We start from the raw sequence: 18052 nt of genomic DNA, 5'->3' as shown, positions 1-18052 counted from the left end.
GCTGATGAACCGAGGGGTGTGAGACAGCTCCAGAGGTGCTCTGTAGCTCCTTGGTTTGGGCAGTCAGAGGTCCCCTTGCTGGGCTGCAGGCAGGATGTGGTATGCCTGTTGCCAAACAGTGTGAAGCACATTTTTCAGGCAATTCCTGCAGGCAGACCTAGGGATGCAGTCTGTGTTCGAGTCTGCAGAGGAAGTAACTGTGCACAGAGTTGCCAAGCTGCTGTTAGGATTTGATCGATGGTTTTGTCTTGTGTAATACTTCCTGTTGTAATTAGCTCAGCGTTAATCTGCACCGCTGCTGTGTGCTAACTGCAGCCAGCTCTCCCGAAGAAAAGTCTGCATCCAGAGCCCCAGCCCTAGAATGGGGCTATCCACTTGCATTCAGCCAGTAGCAGGGGAAGGATGACTGCTTTGGCTTGTGCCTTGCCCTGTGGTTAGTCCATAGCAACAGGCAAAACATTTGCCAGGACTGGGGAGCAGGCTGGCACTGCCAGAGGAGCCTGTGCCCCTGTGCTGAGCATTTGGCTCCCCCTAGCACTGTGCAGGGAGCAGCCATGGGCTTGCTGAATGGCAGGAGCCACCTCAAGCTGTTGTCTGAGATTGTTAGCTTGTGGTTCTGCCACACCCCCAGGAAGGAGGTAGGTCTCCTTTCCCTCTGTGCCTCATTGAGCAGACTGGTTTACCTGGAGTACAGGAGCTTGGGTAGGACAGCTTCAGCAGGATCCTTCTGATATCTCTGTTTCTTGCTCGTTGTTCCCTGCCTGTGTAACTCCAGCCTGTATTGTAGCTTGCCTTACTCCATAAAGATGTGGAGGTTTGAGTGATGGAGTCACATGCTAGACATGCTCTGCAGCAGTATAGGAAGTGACATTTTTCCAGGTTCCTTTCTGTAGTTTTTCACACTCAGGCCTGTCCCTGTTTCAGTCTCTTTACTGTCTCTTTCTGTCCCATTTATGGAGTTGTGATTCCTGGCTGTTCCTCTGGGTACTTGCAGCACTTGTGTTTTCTCCCCAGCTTTTCTGTGTTTGCTGGTACAGCTGTCCCCTCTCTGACTCCTGCTCTTTCCAGCATGGTGCTCACTTTCCTTTTCTGGTCTCTTTTATTATTTTTTTTGCGCCAAACTCAGAACTTTGTTTTCCCCTGGAATATTGTGTTCTAATTGCTCCATTTTAAAAAGGTGCAGCCGGAAAAAAAACAGTCCTAGGTTTGATTCAGTTGTGCACACTCAGAGGGATGCAGACCGAAAAGATGGAGCCATTTTCAGAGAAAAGGGAGATAAGAGAAAGGTGGTGTGTGAAAGAAGGAGGTAACCCATGGGGCAGGGGTGGCAAACTGCCCATCTGTCTGTGCTCAGCTGTGTGTGCAGTAACGCAGCTCAGCAGAGGGTTCGTGCCAAGCAAGTAAAGTTGCACTGGCAATCTTTCTATCACCAGATGTTTCTGAACCCAGGAACTGCATCGAATTGAAACCCGTCTGAGGTTTGTGAATGTAAATGAGCTAATAGGTCTGCTTAAATTCTCCTGTTGAACTTTGAAGAAGAATAAGCTATGGCTTAACCCAACCCCGAAGCAAAAGCATCCGTTTTTTTTTGCTCTACATACTCCTTGTCACACTGAGGCTGGAGCTGCTCCCTCTTGGTAGTTGTGTTTTGTTTTGTTTTGTTGAAATCCATTATTATTTATCTGCGAGTGAATCTGTGCACACCTATCCCCCAGGAGTCTGCCTGTTTCTAATTGTAACTTTGCTGCTTTTCCTTCCTGTCTGCCAGGTTTGGTCACTGGCTATGGTAGCCACTGATCTTTGTCTTGGACCGAAGTCTGACCCAGATCTGGAGATACCTTGGGCACAGCATCCATTTGGACGTCAATTACTGGAGTCCCTGTAGGTCTCTGAATGCTAGGGAGGGATGGGAGTGGCTGCTGAGGCAGGGGGAGCCTTTCATCAGTGTGTATATTGTATGGCAGCTTTGTGCAAGTGCGTTGGTGACGTGCAGGGGGCAGCATTTGGCCTCCATCAGGCACCCGGGAGTCCCTGGGCTGACAGCGAGCGACAGCTCAGGTGCAGTTGGAGCTCTGTTCTCCCGTGTGCCCACAACGCCTGACTTACAAATAAAGATTCAGGTTTTCTGCTCCCCGCCTCCTAAATGGTTGTGTGGGTGCAGCTGCTTGATTCGCTTTCAAATTCACTGTTGCCACGCAGCTTTAGTGGGAATTAATTTACTGCTCTCAGAGCCAAGTATGAGCCGCACAAGTCTTCCTGCCAGTGAATCTGTTCAGGAGGGAGAACGATTAGTAATTAACATTATCTGTTGATCTATCCCATTTGAAGACACAGTTTGTGTGTTGTACTTGCTATGTGATTGCTTGACCTCGCTCTTTCCTGCTGTGCAGCAGCTGTGGGAGAGGAGCATGGGTGGCTCTTTGTTGCTCTCAGTCTTCAGGAACTTCACAGCAATGCAGGAGACGTGCGGTGGAGATTTGCCTTGTGATCTGGGTGCAGGATGGTTGCATACAGAGGGTCTCAGAACAAAAAAAAAAGCAGTGCGAGCAGGGGATGAGTTTAGTGGCCCCAGCTTTATATCCACGAGTTCTGTGGGCCTTGTTCCTGACGCTGCACGGAGCTGGGATAGTGAGGCCACGAGCACTGCTGGATTCCCAGAGTTCCTCCCCGCCTTTCTCCCACCTGTTAGGCCAAGAGTGTTTGCAGGGGGAGGGCTTGGTTCCTGAAAGACGTGATAGAAAAGACAGCAGAATGCACATGCCTTCCGTGGGCAGTAATGTGCCCTGAATGGATTTATGCAGCAGGCTTGAAATTATTTGCCTTGGAGTCTGAGTGCTTTTTCCACTGAACTCTGCCCATCTCAGACTTGGTGTTTTTCATTTCCTAGGCTGGCTCACTACTCGCAGCTCCACGATGTGCAGACCCTGGCCATGCTGTGCAGTGTGTTTGAAGCCCAGTCCAGGCTACAGGGGTGCCCAAACTCCTATGGCCCCTTTCCTCAGCGTGCCTCCAACCTGGCCTCCCACAGCCGATACGTATGACAGCCATTTCTTTCCTGCTTGCCTCAGAAGCCTTTGAACATCTCTTGTGTAGATGACACGATTTCTTTTTTTCTGCTCAACAGCCCAGCTTCACTTCCTCTGGTTCCTGTTCCAGCATGTCGGATCCTGGACTTGGCACTGGGGGCTGGAGCATAGGTACTGAGACCTGGGGAGCAGGTAGAGAAATCTGCCTCCCTTCTGGCCTAGGTCTTAGATAGCTCGTGTGTTGGGGAGGGCAGGGAGCTAGCGCTGGCTGACTGCAGATCTACTCGGCCAGAGAAGCTTTCTGTGCCTTGGCCCACAGGGTATTCTTTGGCTGGAAGTTAGCATGGTTTACAGTAACCATGCTGGTGGTCCCACAGTCCTGCTCCTTCTGTCTCCTGAGCTTTGCAGAAACTGCTACAAACCCTCTAGACATGCCAAGTTAGACTCCCTGATCACAGGTTAACCCTTGGCCAAGAGCTTCCACTGCTGCAGCAGGTGAAGAGAGACCAGGTTGTGTTGTTTTGCTTCCAGACTGGCTGTCGTTGCTCGTGCTGACTGCCTTACTGCTGATTGGTGATGTAAGCATTCCGTAGCCCTGGTACTTTGTACTGTTTGAGGCTGTTATCTCCGTGCAGTGAGGCTGCAGTCTTCAACAGACAGTGCTACTGAAAGGGCCTTCGTGTCTTTTGTTTCAGAGGATGTCTGGGGTTGGAAGGGTCCTCTGGAGGTCATGCAGTCCACCTTCCTGCTCACGCAGGGTACTTGGAGCAGGTTGCTGCAAACAGAGCCACCTAAAACTGGTTGCTCAGGACCACGTCCAAGAAGCCTTTGAGTATCTCTGAGGGACTATAAAGCCTCACTGGTGCCTGGGGTTGTTCCTCCCCAGGTGCAGGACTTGGCATTTCCCCTTGTAGAAATGCATGAGGTTCCTGTTGGCCCACTTCCCCAGCCTGCTGATGCCTCTGTGAATGGCAGCACAACCTCTGGCATATCAGCTACTCCTCACAGTTTCGTGTCATTAGTAAACTCTCTGCCACATCGTGCAGACCATTAATGAAGATGTTAAACAGGCCTGGACCCAGTGTTGACCCCTGGGGCACAATGCTATTTACCAGCCTCAAAGTAGACTTCCTTCCACTGATCACCACCTTGTGGGCCCAGCTGCTTGTCCAGTTTTTAATCCGCCTCACTGTCTGCTCATCCACCCCACGTTCCATCAGCTTGTCTGTGAGGATCATGTGGGAGACAGGGTCAGAAGCCTTACTGAAGTGAAAGGAAAGCAGGCAATGGCCACTGCTTTCTAGAGAGCCAGCCATTTAATCACAGAACGTTATCAGGTTGGTCAGACGTGACCTCTGTGTGGTTAAGCCATGCTGGCTGCTTGAGATGATTTTCTCATCCTTCACACGTCTAGCGATGGTCCCAGGATTAAGTGCTCCATTAGCTTAGTAGGGAGTGAGGTGATGTTGCCTGGCCTGCAGGTCCCCAGGTCAGTTTTGCCTTTTTTGAAGATGCTCTGAGTGATATTTGCCTTCCTCCAGTCTTCAGGCACCCCTACCAGTCACCACAATCATTCAGCTGTTATCGAGTGTGGCTTTGCAATGTCATCAGGCAGATAATTGCACAGGATTTATTTGGGGGGGGGAAAAAGCAATGCTGTGCTTTCTCCTGTCACTGGGAGAGCAGCAGCAGCAGCAACTGGGTAGGCTGAGTTTTTGGTGGCCTGAGTAGCTGTGACACTAATGACATTTCCTGCTGATCTGTGGAAGTGTCAAAAACAAGTCACTCTCAAGGGCTCCAGGGTCACAGAGTTGAAACGTGGCTTGGGGCAGCATCAGCCCTGCTGGCAGCAAAGCTGTAGCCTGTCAGTGTCTTATCTTTGACATGGGAAATAGTGGGGAAATGGCTGTAAACAGAGCTGATGTTGTCTTGTAGCAGTTAGCAGTGCTGCCTGCAGGGCAGGACGTACAGAGGCCCCCTTACGTAACTGCAGCTCTGGTGATGGGAATCCTTCCTGCCCAGGAAAGAGAACCCAGGCATTCCAGGGTTAATGTTCCCAAGCACACTCCAAGGAATTGCCTGAATGCTTTTTAATAGAAAGTGAGAGGCAAAGGGGATTCCTGCATTTCACATTGCTCTGCCTCCCTGTGCCTCACCAGGAGCACGGGGTTGGCGTTGGTTTTCTGTGCCAAAGCAACATCTGGGGGGGCTCAGAAGGCAGTGATGTGGCTGTGTGATGTGCATCTCGTGCTGCTGAGGGCTGTGCCTTCTGACCTACGCTCACAGCACTCTTCTGATGCCTGCAGCAAACAAGGACACTGAGCAGAGCTCCGCTCCCTGGTGCGAGTCTTCTCCAGATGAGTTCCGCTACAGCAACCTGATGTACGCCGATCATCGGGAGCGAGAGAAGGACCAGCACGAGAAGAACAAAAGGTGGGTTGTGGGCTGGGCTGTGGGGTGCCTTGGGGCCTTCAGGGTATGGCAGCCTGAGCTCTGTAGCCGGGTCTCTGCTGGTGCTTTGAAACCAGAAGGGAAGCAGCAAGCCTGCTCCTGCACCTTTACCTTCAGGTGGTAACTTGGAGAACTGTGCAGCACAGCTCAACTCCGCTGGGTTTTCTTGTGACACGTGGGAGCTGCTGGGGTCCTCCTGTTAGAACAAGCCGGGGGCAGACCAGTGGTTCTCCATAGCACATCAGCAGCACGTGGGAAGTAATCTGTTGTTGTTCTAGTGATGGGAGCTGGTTCCCATCACTAGCAACGGGACTGCAGCCAGACTGAGAGCACAGTTTGTTTTTTCCTCAAGGCTCCTGGATCCTGCCAATACTCAGCAGTTTGATGACTTTAAGAAGTGCTACGGTGAAATCCTCTATCGCTGGGGTCTGCGAGAGAAGCGAGCTGAGGTCCTGAAGTTTGTCTCCAGTCCTCCTGATCCCCACAAAGGAATTGGTGAGTGCCTGCTTCAGTCTTCTCTGGTTGTCCAGGCAACAGGCTGCCCAGAGAGGCTGTGGATGCCCCATCCTTGGAGGTGTTCAAGGCCAGGTTGGATGGGGCCCTGGGCAGCCTGGTTTAGCATTAAACGTGGAGGTTGGTGGCCCTGCATGTGGCAGGGGGGGTTGGAGATTCATGATCTTTGAGGTCCCTTCCAACCCTGGCCATTCTGTGATTCTGTGAAAGTTGGTGACTTCACTGTGTCATCTTTTCCATAGTGAGCAGTCAAGACATTGATATCACTGATATCAGATGTGCTCTCTGTGATGGGAGAACAAGGCTGTTCCTGTTTGTTTCTAGCCACACTTAGATGTGAGGCAGATGAGAGCAGCCAGAAGCCTTCCTCTCTGCAGCATGTCTCAGTCTAGAAATGACACGTGTTCCATCCAACAGCTGTTTAGCCATCAGGACAATCAGTGGGCCAGCCTGTGTCCCAGCACTCTGACTGCCTGTCGGTGGTGATAAGTCGTTGCTCCTTTTGGAGACAAACTGAGGTCTGTGAAACACAGATTGTTGTCCCGTTGTGAAGCAGGAATCCCTCCTGCTCCATCCTGAGCAAGAGCCGATGGGCCCAAGTTGCACCACGGGAGGCTCAGGTGGGATTTTAGGAACAATTTCTTCTCCTCAAGAGCGGTGATGCAGTGGCACAACTGCGCAAGGCAGCGGGGAGTCCCCATCCCTGGAGGTCCCAGAGCCGCGGGGATGTGGCACTGAGGGCTGTGGGCACGGTGGGGCTGGGCTGTGACTCAGGATCTGCGAGGCCTTTCCCAGCCTTAATGACTCCGCGGTTTCCAGCAGCACTGATCGTCTCGCTCTCCGTTCTGCCCTCCCACAGAGTTTGGTGTGTACTGCAGCCACTGCCGCAGCGAGGCGCGGGGCACGCAGTGCGCCATCTGCAAGGGCTTCACCTTCCAGTGCGCCATCTGCCACGTGGCCGTGCGGGGCTCCTCCAACTTCTGCCTGACCTGTGGGCACGGTGGCCACACCAGCCACATGATGGAGTGGTTTCGCACGCAGGAGGTTTGCCCCACGGGCTGCGGCTGCCACTGCCTGCTCGAGAGCACCTTCTGAACGGCGGCAGAGCACAGCGCCCCGGGAAGGGGACTGCGGATGGAATTCCCGAGCCACGTGGACTCAGCTCTGCGGCGTCTGGAGGAGCCGTGCTGGGAGCCGGCGCAGGACTGGTGGTGACCTTTCTGAGTGCTTCCAGTGTCACTGTGGCTTGCTTCCAGACCGCTTGGACCAAACTCCAGTGTGTCCATTGCTGGCGATGGATGCCACACCACCGAGCTCACACTTGTCCTGCAGGAGTGTAAATGTTGGCCGGTCTCTGCCAGGCTGTGGAAAGGCGTTGGAGTTCCTTTGGAAAGCACTCGGCTGGCAGAGCCAGACCTGCTCCAGCTGCCTAATGTCTTTCCAGGTGCCTCTGGATGGGCCAAGGGTGAGCCAGGCACAGCCTTCTTCACACACTTGAGGCAGAAATAATTTGCAAGCAGCAGTGAGCTCTGCAGGCTCACTGTCACCTGTGCTCAACAAGTGGCTGTGCTCCAAGTCACTTTCTGAGCCAACAGGGTCCTTATTTTTGAACTGCTGTTTACGTTGCTGAGGTTATCCCATAAAGCAAGAGTGAAATGACGTTTTTCAGCATTATTTCCTGAATACTTTCCTCCCACTGTTCCATATCAGCCCCTAGTGTGAAAAGCCCAGCCACTCAACCACAGCCACTAGGATTAGTTGCTTTCTTCCAGAAGTTTATTGCTCTTCAGTAAGTGTCCCTGCGTTCTGCCCTGGGTGATTCAGTGCACTTTAACTTGCCTGTCCCTGCCTTGCTGGCAGCTCGTCCTCAGGGCTGGGAGAGGCAGCTGCTTTTCTGTTTAGGATCCACAGCAGGTTTCGAGGTCTCCCTTCACCTGTGGGGGGCAATGCAGAAAGGTTTGGGAAGACACAGGCAGAACACTTGCTCCGTGCAGGGGGAATTGATGAGTAATTGGTGATGGTTTCAAGGGGAAAAGGGGTTTGGAAAAGCGGTGGGGATGACAGAGGCAACAGGTTTGTGCCTTCCATTGGAGAATGTCCTGGATGGACCCCTCTCTATGGGGCCGTGCCTGCCGCCTGGCCTGGCCTGTGTCTGTGATAACTCAGGCCGGGGGCTCCTGCTGTGCAACAAGCAGAAGACGTCTCTTAAAATTAAAGTTATTTTTTGAAGCGTGCTCTGGTCGTCGTGCCGTGAGCAGCTCGCCCTCCCCATGCGATTCCACTGCACTTGCTGTGCATCCTCCGCGCCCCCCAGGGCTCCCACTCCCCATTCCCACACCCACTTCCCCTCTGTGTCACCCTGGAAGCAGCGTGGCCGCCCGCAGCTCCCTACGTGCCAGCCGTCCACCCCTGCGTGCCTTCATTTCCATGCTCGAGAGTGCACGTCTAGGCTGGGAGGGAAGGGAGACTTGTTATTTAAAGATGACAGGCTGACAGATTGTGGCATTTGCACGTTATTACAGATCATTACAGGCTATCTCCATAGTATCTAAATGCCTTGCAGCTGGAGGGCGGCTGATGCTTCGGAGCGCGGTGGAAAAGCTCCGGGTGTTTGTGCAACCCTGCCGAGGGAGGAGGAACTTCTTCCCGGACGCTCTCACACCCTGCATCGAGCGCAGCGCCGGCCTTGGGAACGCTCTTGCTCAATGCGCGGTGACTGCGAGGAGGCAGGAAGGGCTGCTTCCCACCGGCCCGAGCAGGGAGCTGCCGAGGGACCCCTCATCTGCACGGGCTGCTTCCTGTGCAGCCACGTCCCCATGAACCCGGCGTCAGGGCTGCAGGGCTTCGTCCCCGCAAACGCCGTGGCCGCATTCCTGCATCCGGTGGGCAGGTGAACCGGTCTGGGAGCCGCGGGTGTCGGCAGCGCCCGAGGGCGCGCTGGTGGCTGGAGTCCCTCCGCCTGCATTGCAGGGCGCTGCCCGTCCCCGTGGCTCCAGGGGCGCAGGGTGCTCCGTGCTTTGGGTGCTGCGCCCCAGGCGCGCCCTCGGGATGGGGGTTGTCCGGATCCACCTCCACCCCCATCCCCGAGTGGAAACCCCCTGCCTCGCCCTGGGGCTCGGGGACCCCGAAATGAGGACGGTGGGCCTCGAGCTGCCGCTGGGCAAAGATGTCACAAGGAGGCACGGGCGCTTTGGAGTCTGCCCCGATTAAAGGCTTCGCTCAGCAGCCGGGCCTGGGGTGCTGCAGGGCAGGGGGGGCCGCGTTCCTGGGCAGGGAGCACCCATGGCTGGGCTGGGCTGCGGTGTGGGGGTGTCCCCTGAGGCAGCCTCACACCCACAGGGGCAGAAGCCACAGCGGGGGGGAGAGGTTGGGGGATAATGGGGAGGAGAAGCAGGGCTGTCAGCAGCGCTTTATTTATCCCCCTTAACCTCCGCTCCTGGAGGGATTCTTGGGGATGGACTCCGTCCTGCCCTCCCAGCTGGGGGCCCATCCGGCTCGTTGCATCGGTGACAAATCTGCAAAGAGCCAGGGATCGGGGGAGCAGGACCAGGGTGCCCACAGCCGTGGTGCCCCCAGCATCACCCCGTCCTCTCTCTCGGGCACACCTGCACCTCCATTGCCCCAAGGGGTCCCACCATCACTGCTGCGCCCCACATTTCTGCCATTCCTTAGAATCATAGCATCACAGCATGGCCTGGGTTGCAAAGGAGCACAGCGCTCATCCAGCTCCAACCCCCTGCTGTGTGCAGGTCGCCAACCAGCAGCCCAGGCTGCCCAGAGCCACATCCAGCCTGGCCTTGGATCCCTGCATCCACAGCCTCCTTGGGCAGCCTGTTCCAGTGCCTCACCGCTCTCTGAAGTCTTCCAGACTGGCGCAGGGTGCAGCTCACCCCATAGCCCCCATTTCTCAGAGGCGCCGCATCGCCCCCCGCTCCCCCAGCCCTCCGTTCTGCAACCCCGCACCTGCCGGGTGGGCGGGGCCACCCTCCGCAAGCCCCTCCCCCTTTTCCACCCCCCACCCAATGGGCGCGCGGGAGGGGCGTGGCCTCCCCGCCTAATGAGCGGCGCGGGCGCGCAGGTGGCGGCAGAGCGCGGCGGGGCCGGGGCCGGGCGGGGGCCATGGCGGCGCCGCGCTCCTTCAGCGCCGCGGAGGTGCGGGATCGCTGCGCGCGGGGCGAGTGCCTGGTGCGGTGCCGCCGCCGTCTGTACGACCTGAGCGCCTTCGTGCGGCTGCATCCCGGCGGCGAGCGGCTGCTGCGGAGCCGAGCGGGCACCGACGTGAGCGCCGCGTTAGACGGGCCCCCGCACCGGCACTCGGCCAACGCCCGGCGCTGGCTCGAGCAGTACTACGTGGGCGAGCTGCGGGACGAGCAGGTAGCGGGCTGCGAGCTGCGGGAGCCGTCTGGTGCAACGGGAGCGGGGTGGGGGTGTGGAGTCCGTTGGGCGTGCCGGAGTTGGGCCGGAGGGGTGCGGGGTTTGGAGGGTGCGTTGGGAGCAGCGTTGGAGGTGTGGGGTGTGCGGGGTATGGTGGGAGCGGGGCGGGGTGTGCGGGATGTCCCGGGGATGGGGGGAGCGGTGTGGGGTCTCGGAGATGGGCTCAGCGCTGTGGGGTCCATCTGGTGCCCCGGAAGCAGGGTAGGAAGTTCAGGGTGTGCTGGGTGTGAGTTGGGATGTGTGGAGTCTGTAGGGTGCCCCAGGGTTGGGATGGACGCCGTGGGGTCTGTAGGGTAGCGTGGAAGTTGGGTAGGAAGTATGGGATCTACTCGGGTGTGCTGGGAATGTTTGGGAAGTCTGGGGTCAGTAGGGTGTGCCGGGTGGGGTGAGGGGTACAGGGTCTGTAGTGAGTTCTAAGGGGGGGTGGGGATCCATAAGGTGACCCAGAGTTGAGTTAGACACTAAAGGGGTTGTAGGGTGTCATGAGGGTGGCGTAAGAGATATGGGGTCTGTAGGTTGCCTCAAGAGTCAGGGAGAATGGGATCCATAGGGTGTGCTGGGTGAGCGAGCTGATGTGCAATGGGCCTATAGGGTGCCCCAGGGTTGGAGTGGGCAGCGTGGGGTCTGTGGGGCAGCCGGGTCCCGTGAGCGTGGGATGGAGCTGCACGGTGCCTGCAGGTGTCCGGGGTGAGCTGAGCTGTGCAGCGTCTGCAGGGCACCCCGAGAGCTGTGCGGCGTCTATGGGGCGCCCCGTGTCCCTGTCTATGGGGCTGAGCTGCGTGCGGCACTCACTGCCACGAGGGCTTGGGACGTGATGCAAGGTGCGTGCGGAGCGCCCAGCGCCTGTGGTGCAAAGGTCCGGGGCACACCCAGGCTCCGCGGGGGGGGGGGGGGGGTCTGCGGACTGCGATCCGGGGGTTGGGTGCCAGCACCGCAGCCGGGCTGTTGGGGTGTGCGGGGCGGGCTGCGGGTTGTAGGAGTGGTGCTGCTGCAGCAGTGTGCGTTGACCGAATGCCCGGTGCCGCGGGGTCGATGACCGGCGGTGCTTCCCGGCGCTGTTTGCTCTCCGGCCCCGCACAGACACAGCTTTGTTCGGCTCTTGCAGCCCCAAAGCCCGGCGATGGCAGCGCCTTTGTTGGGACGCGGCCTCCACAACAAGCCCGACAGGTTCGGCCGAGCGCCGGTACCGACCAAACGGGTTCTGTGTCGCTGCGCGAAGGCAAATACCGGTGCGATAACACCGGGCGAGGGGATCGCGCGCTGCCTGGCACGGGATAACGCGTCCTGGATGGCGGTGGCACCGGGGTGAGAGCAGCCCCGCTGGGGCCGGCGTGCGCCCTTGGCGATGCTCGGGTTGGTTTGGGGCGGACGCGGCCCTGGTGGGGATTTGGAGGAGGTGCTGCGCCGCAGGACATCCCATAGGAATGCGAGTTTATTAAACGAGAGCCCGGCTTAATTACGGAGCGTGTGGGTCCGGGGCAGCCCCCGGCGGGTGGGCGGCTATCGGAGGCTGAATCACCCGTCCCCATTTCCGTGGCCGAAGTGCGCGCACGGAGCGCAGATGAAAGCGAGGAACGGCAATTAGCTCCGCGAGACGGCGGGGTTCAGCAGCTTCGCTGGGGGGGAACCGGATCGTATAATTAGCCGGCAATTTGAGCAATGGGGCTTTCATCAGAGCTCCGCGGGGCTGCGCGACGCTGCCGTGAGTCACCGCGCATCTCCCGGCGCCGTGTGAGCTCAGCGTACGTAGGCGCTCACCTGTTGGGAGGTGTTGTAATAAAAAGGGCCCTGCTTTTTATTATTATCTCTTTTTTTTTTTTTAAACCCGCGTTTTATGGGCCGTGTCACCTCGCATCCGCATCTCACCGCCCTGTGATTCACGGCCTGAAGGCGGGATGGTGACGCGGGCACCGTGGGGTGAGCTTGGGGTGTCCGCGCCCCATAAGGCCGACAGGGGTCGCGGGCACGGGAGCATCGCTGAGTGCCGCGCGTGGAAACGCAGCGCAGCCTTCCATCGCTTCCCAGCAGGGCCGCCCGCGGTCGGGGCGAGGTGCAGGGCGGTGGCGCTCCGTAGGCGGGCGCGACTTTCCCTGCCTTACATCACGGCTCCGGCAGGACCTGTTCGCCCTGCGCCGCGTCAGAGGCAGCGGCAGCGTCGCCCACGGCGCAGCCCCGCCGCCGCCTTCCCTTCGGCTGAAGCTCGCGGGGTCTCCGTCCGGCAGAACCAAGCGGGAAGACTCAAGACGCCTAAAGCTGAAGGTCTTCCCACTCGGTTCTGCTGCCCGGCCCGGGTGTCACCTTGTTCCACTGGCAGTGGGTCGGTCAACGGCCCCGCGTCAGCATCACGAGTGCTCCATAAAGCCCTGGCTGCCTGCCGAGGCACCGCTGGGGCCGTGTCACCGCCACTCGTGTCCCTGTGTGGGGACCGTCCCACATGTCCCAACCATCTGGGGAAAACCTATGGCTGGTTAATGGGTAACCGAGGTGACGAGGCAGGGGAAAGGTGCGTCGGCACCCAGAAGCACGGAGGGATGGAGGTGCCGCCACGGCCCTGCTGGTGGGCAAAGCCATGAGGGGAGGGATTCCCCCTTTTTCTCCGTCCTTGTGCCCCCGGCCCTTGTGTGCCTTGATGTCCCAAACACTGCGGTGCCCTCCAGCCGTAACAGCAGCCTGGTGTGTGTGTGCGCGTTGCAGAAACACGTGGATGTGGTTCATGGGGACGTGGTGAGCAGGCAGCGCTGCAGCAGGTGGGCGGTTGGACGAGATGTGGTGGTGGTCTCTATCAACCGCGGCGACCCCGAGCTTCCCCAGCACCCCCAAACCATCGCTTTCTCATTGCAGAGCTGCCCCAAGGCCGAGAAGCCGCTGGACGCTGCAGCTCCACGGCTGGATCCCCGCTGCAAGCCGGTGGACGTGGGCACGGTGAGGCCGTGCTCTGCCCTTCGCCCTGCACACAGCGCTGCCTTTATGGCCCAGGAGCAGCCACTCTGGGAGGCTCCTCTGTGGGCGCCGGTGCCTTTCTTTGACAGCAGCTTTGCCTGTAGAAGCAGGACGTGCTGCTACGCCACGCCTCGCGCTGTTTGCTTTTTTGTTATTATTATTATTTCTATTCATTTATCATTTGTTTTTCCCTTTTTGCTGACATATAAGGGATATCCTGGCTGGGCAGACTGAGAGCTCGGTGTCCCAGGGTTTCTCCCTGTCCCCAAGGTGCCTTTGGATGCCTCTTGTTGCACCGCGTGGCTGCTGTGCCAAGCGCTCTTTGGGGAGCACCAGCCTTTATCTTTATTTGACCAACAGGAAACCCTTTGTTCACTATGAATATTTTGCCACCAATTGCCTTTAAAAGAGAATTTTTTCCTTTGCGTGTGTCCCAAAATGAGATTTTGCTCGGAAGTTCTGCTGGTGTGGAGCATCTACATCCATTCCCACACATCCTGGGGTCGTTACCCTGCTGGGTGACCACATCCATCCCTATCCAGACTCCACAGGCAGCGGCACAGCTGCCAAAGGATGGGAGTCACCGTCCCTGGAGGTGCCCCAGAGCCACAGGGATGTGGCACTGAGGGATGTGGGCACGGCTGGGTGGAGCAGGGTTGGACCTGGGGATCTGAGGCCTTTCCCAGCCTTAATGATTCCATGAGTCCCCCCGGATTGCGGGTACTATCGAGAAGGGGACGAGGGAGGGAGCTAACCAACAGCCCTGTGCCCCCAGGACCTGGTGGACTGGCGGAAGCCCTTGCTGTGGCAGGTGGGCTACCTGGGGGAGAAGTATGACGAGTGGGTGCACCAGCCCGTGGATCGGCCCATCCGCCTCTTCCACTCGGATTTTATTGAGGCCCTCTCCAAGACGGCGTGGTGAGCATCCTGGGGTGGCGGAGGGAGGGTGGAGGTGTGCAGATACGTGGGTCCGCCCCCCTGACCCATCCCCTCTCCCCGTAGGTACGTGGTGTTCCTGGTGTGGACCCCGGTGGTGTTCTACCTCAGCTGGCTCAGCTACACAGCTCTGGCGCAGGGCGACACCAGGCTCTTCTCCTCCTTCACCGCAGGTACGACCCGTCCCCGGCCTTCAGTGCACGCCTGCATGAGCGCAGTCCGTCCCCAGTCCCCGCAGCCCCCAGCACTGCCCTGCACGCAGCCACCCGTGCTGGCTGAGCTCGCCTCGCTCCCCTGCCTGTCCGTCTGGGGTTTGTTCCTGGAGGGAGCTGCCGCCCCAGAGAGCGGTGGGCGCAGAGCGGGCTGCCCAGGGCAGCGGGCACAGCCCCGAGCTGCCTCCCTTCCTCCATACCCAAAACGAAGCCCCGCTGCTCATCGATGGCCACGTCCCCCTGCGCTGCCACCCGCTGCCCCGACGCTGGGGCTGGGTGAACAAACACGGCTCTCACACCACCGGCCTCGCACAGAGCACAGCTTGTTCAACCAGCACCTCCCCCTGAATCCACCACTGTGCGCAGCCCCGGCAGCGGGCAGCGGGCAGCTGGGTGACAGCTTTGTTGTTGGCCCCGCTGCGGGTGCCACCCTGTGCCAGCTGCCTCGCTCGGTGCCCAAAATCAGAGCAGGTTTTGATGTTCTGGCTTCCCTGCCTCTGTCCTGGGCTGGAATAAATCCATCACGCGTCCTTTTCTTCCTCCCCGTTCTCTTTCCATCTCTTTTTGCGTTCCCAGCTGTGCTTCCTGCCTCCCCATGCAGGGTGATGGGCTGCGCACCAGGCATCTCGCTGCCCACAGGGGGTTTTCTTCCCATTGCCACACAGTGCTTGGATCTGGGGGAATTTTACCAGTGAGCACGGGGTGAATTTTGCGAGGGAGGACACAGGGTTTGCTGGCAGCAAAAGGAGGAGGTGGTGGAAAAATGCTCTGCGGGGGAAAGCGCCCGACAGCTGTATTCTCTGCCAAACAAAAACACAGCAGCGGCTCTGTTCCACTGTCACAAGCGCTGCCTGTGTCCGTCGGGTCGTGCTGCCTGTTTGGGTGGGGAAAGCTGCTCCGTAAGGACATGCTTGCAGTCCCAGCTGGCATCGGCTCCTACCCCAAAGAGCGCAAAATGAGGGGAACCAAACAAGTGGGGGGAGAGGCGAGCTTCACCAGGCTGCTGGCATCAGGATGGCCACGGATAGAAGCATGTGAATCCACCCGCCTCGCTGACTGCTGCATGTCTCATTGTGTAGAGTACTCCATCCCCGTGCACAAACACTGCTTCCCCTTCATCTTCCTCCTGGGGATGTTCCTGTGGTCCCTGCTTGAGTACCTCATCCATCGCTTTGTCTTCCACATGAAGCCACCTGCTAGTAACTACTATCTCATCACCCTGCATTTCCTGCTGCACGGGCAGCACCACAAGGTGAGCGGCAGAGTTTCTGCTCCTCTCAGGGTGCCCTTGCCCTTTGCTAATGCCGGAGGATGAGCTTGGAGCAGCTGAGTTAAACCACGAGCCCGGCTTGCAAGACTTGGAAAGCAGCGGGCTCCCTCTAGCTTCACCGGGGGCTACGTCTGCCCCCTTGGAGACGGTGCCTCGCTTAGGATGCATTTGGGGCGGGAGGGTTCCTGGGGGTGGCTTCGCCACGTGTGGGGATGGCGCTGCCTGTGGGATGGATGCTTCCAGCTCTCAGGGAGGCTTTGGGGTGAGCGAGGAGCTCGCCGTCCCACCGTCTCTCTCCGCTTCCAGTCCCCCTTTGACAGCTCCCGCCTGGTCTTCCCCCCGGTGCCGGCCTCGCTGGTCATGGCCTTCTTCTACGGCGTGCTGCGGCTGCTGCTGCCCGAGGTGCTGGGGCTGTCTGTGTTTGTGGGAGGGCTGTGTGGCTACGTGGTGTACGACATGATGCACTACTACCTGCACTACGGCTCGCCGAAGGAAGGCACCTACCTGTACGGGCTGAAGGCGTACCACGTCAAGCACCACTTTGAGCACCAGAAGTCAGGTAGCGCTGCGTTGCCGTGCTGTGCTGTGCCTTTCTGGCTTGGGAATGGGCACAGAGGTTGGGAACGCTCCGTTGGGTTCGGTTGGGTGCGGGGGTGCCTGTGACAGACAAAGTGCCCCTCTGTGGGAGCCCTGCTCCGTGCCTATCTTGCCATCAGGCAATGGCACACCGTGCCCAGCCCTCCTCGTGGCACCGTTGGCGGGTGCAGGGTGAGGCTTCCCTTGCTCTGCCCCACACCTTCCCCTTGCTCAACCTGCCCTTTGCCCGGTTTCCTAGGAGAAAGCACCCCGTCCAGATAAGCTATCATCCCAGCCGGCTCCTCTCGTTGTTCCCTCTGCTCTTCCTCCTCGCCCTTGCTTGTTGCCCTGGGGCCGGGTGACGCGCCGTCAATCCCGTAAAGGACCGCCCCGCTCTGGTGTCATCACCGAGCCGGGTGACATTTGCGTCCCGGCCACGCGGTGGGGCCCTGCGGAGCTCGGGCTGTAGCGGCTCCCTGCCCCGGCTCCCTCTGTCCCGGTGGCGCAGCCCTGCTTAGCGCCGTCCAGCGGTGCCGCGCGCTGAGCGCTCTCTCGCCTCCCCTGCAGGCTTCGGCATCACCACCCGCTTCTGGGATCACCCCTTCCGGACGCTCATCCCCGAAGAGACCTTTGAGAAAGAGGACTGATGGCCCCGGCGCTCAGCCGACCGTGCTCAGGGCCGTGAGGGCTCAGAACACTGTGCTGCCGAGGATCGGCACCGTCCTCCTTGTCCCTCTCCATCGCCCGTCGTGGGGCCGCTCCATCCCCTCGGTGCTGCCGGTGGGGCCGGGGGGTATGGAGGTGGGGAGGGGGCCGGAGGAGGCTGTTGGGGCTCCAGCTCTTCCCATTGAGGGCACTGATGAGCGGGCACCTCTGTGCCTGGAGGATGAAGTGCCGGCTGCTTCGAGCCCCCCCTGCTACACCCCGCACCCCCGCCTCTCAGTGCCTCCCTGAGCAGCCCGCTGCACTGCGCCCAACTCCCACCCGGGGGCTCCGACCTCTCGGGTTGCCTGTGGGGAGGGGGGAGGCGAAATAACCGAGGGAAATCAAACCAAACCCGCGCTGCCTGCCCGTGCAGCGGGCTTCCCTTGCTCTGCGGTGCCAGGCGGGCGTCTGGCAGGGCTGGCCTTGGCCTTTCTCTAACCAGCGCTCCCATCTCCCTGCCTGGTCTGTTTGACTTTGCATTCGTGTGGTCCTCAGCTACTTGAAACTTAAACTCCAATGAATGGAATTGCTAAAAGATGCCTTTTTTTTTGTTTGTTTTTTTTGGGCTGATCCTGTGATTATTATTATTATTTTTTTTTTCTAATGTTTACTGCAGATATTTAAAGGTTCAGAATGAAGCTATTACGTACGACTGTAGACATGGCAATTGTAAATAAACTGTGTATTTTGAAAAATAAAACCTTTCATGGAATCATGGAATCACCAAGGTTGGAAAAGACCTAAAAGATGATCCGGTCCAATTGTTCCCCAAGGGCCTGGCTCTGGGGGGGCTCTGGAGGTCACCGTCCCTTGCCGTCACCTTTCCCACCTCCCCGTGCTGCCTGGGGCCACTGAGAAAAGCAGAGCTGTGGCAGAGAGGGAGATGCTTCCCATCAGCTGTGTGACAGCCAGCCCTCTGTCACTGGAAAGGCCCTGGGGCCACTTCCCCGAAGTTGGGCAATGGGTGTCACACGCGGCCCCGAGCTTCC

General features: G+C 58.6%; 2 protein-coding genes across 3 annotated transcripts in view; both read left to right on the top strand.

The window, feature by feature from the left end:
• Positions 1-7085, top strand: part of WDR59 (WD repeat domain 59) — a gene marked incomplete at both ends in the record, with an annotated part of 46948 nt that extends 39863 nt beyond the window's left edge. For both annotated transcript variants that reach the window (XM_079541517.1, XM_079541516.1), the window contains 6 exons: positions 1769-1881; positions 2888-3035; positions 3125-3197; positions 5333-5459; positions 5830-5972; positions 6850-7085. In XM_079541517.1, coding sequence (XP_079397643.1) covers positions 1769-1881; positions 2888-3035; positions 3125-3197; positions 5333-5459; positions 5830-5972; positions 6850-7085 — 840 coding nt within the window. The remainder of the gene's footprint in view (positions 1-1768; positions 1882-2887; positions 3036-3124; positions 3198-5332; positions 5460-5829; positions 5973-6849) is intronic.
• Positions 7086-10109: 3024 nt separating this feature from the next.
• On the top strand, positions 10110-17005 carry FA2H (fatty acid 2-hydroxylase; the record flags this gene model as incomplete). The annotated part of the gene is made up of 7 exons (XM_079541407.1): positions 10110-10364; positions 13266-13346; positions 14140-14282; positions 14367-14473; positions 15592-15764; positions 16089-16341; positions 16926-17005. The coding sequence occupies 7 exons, from the start codon at positions 10110-10112 to the stop codon at positions 17003-17005; spliced, it is 1092 nt and encodes a 363-aa protein (XP_079397533.1).
• Positions 17006-18052: the final 1047 nt, after the last annotated feature.

The sequence above is a fragment of the Tetrao urogallus genome, assembly GCF_951394365.1.
Source record: "Tetrao urogallus genome assembly, chromosome: 12".
Classification (NCBI taxonomy): domain Eukaryota; kingdom Metazoa; phylum Chordata; class Aves; order Galliformes; family Phasianidae; genus Tetrao; species Tetrao urogallus.
This window is presented reverse-complemented; position numbering and strand designations above follow the sequence as displayed.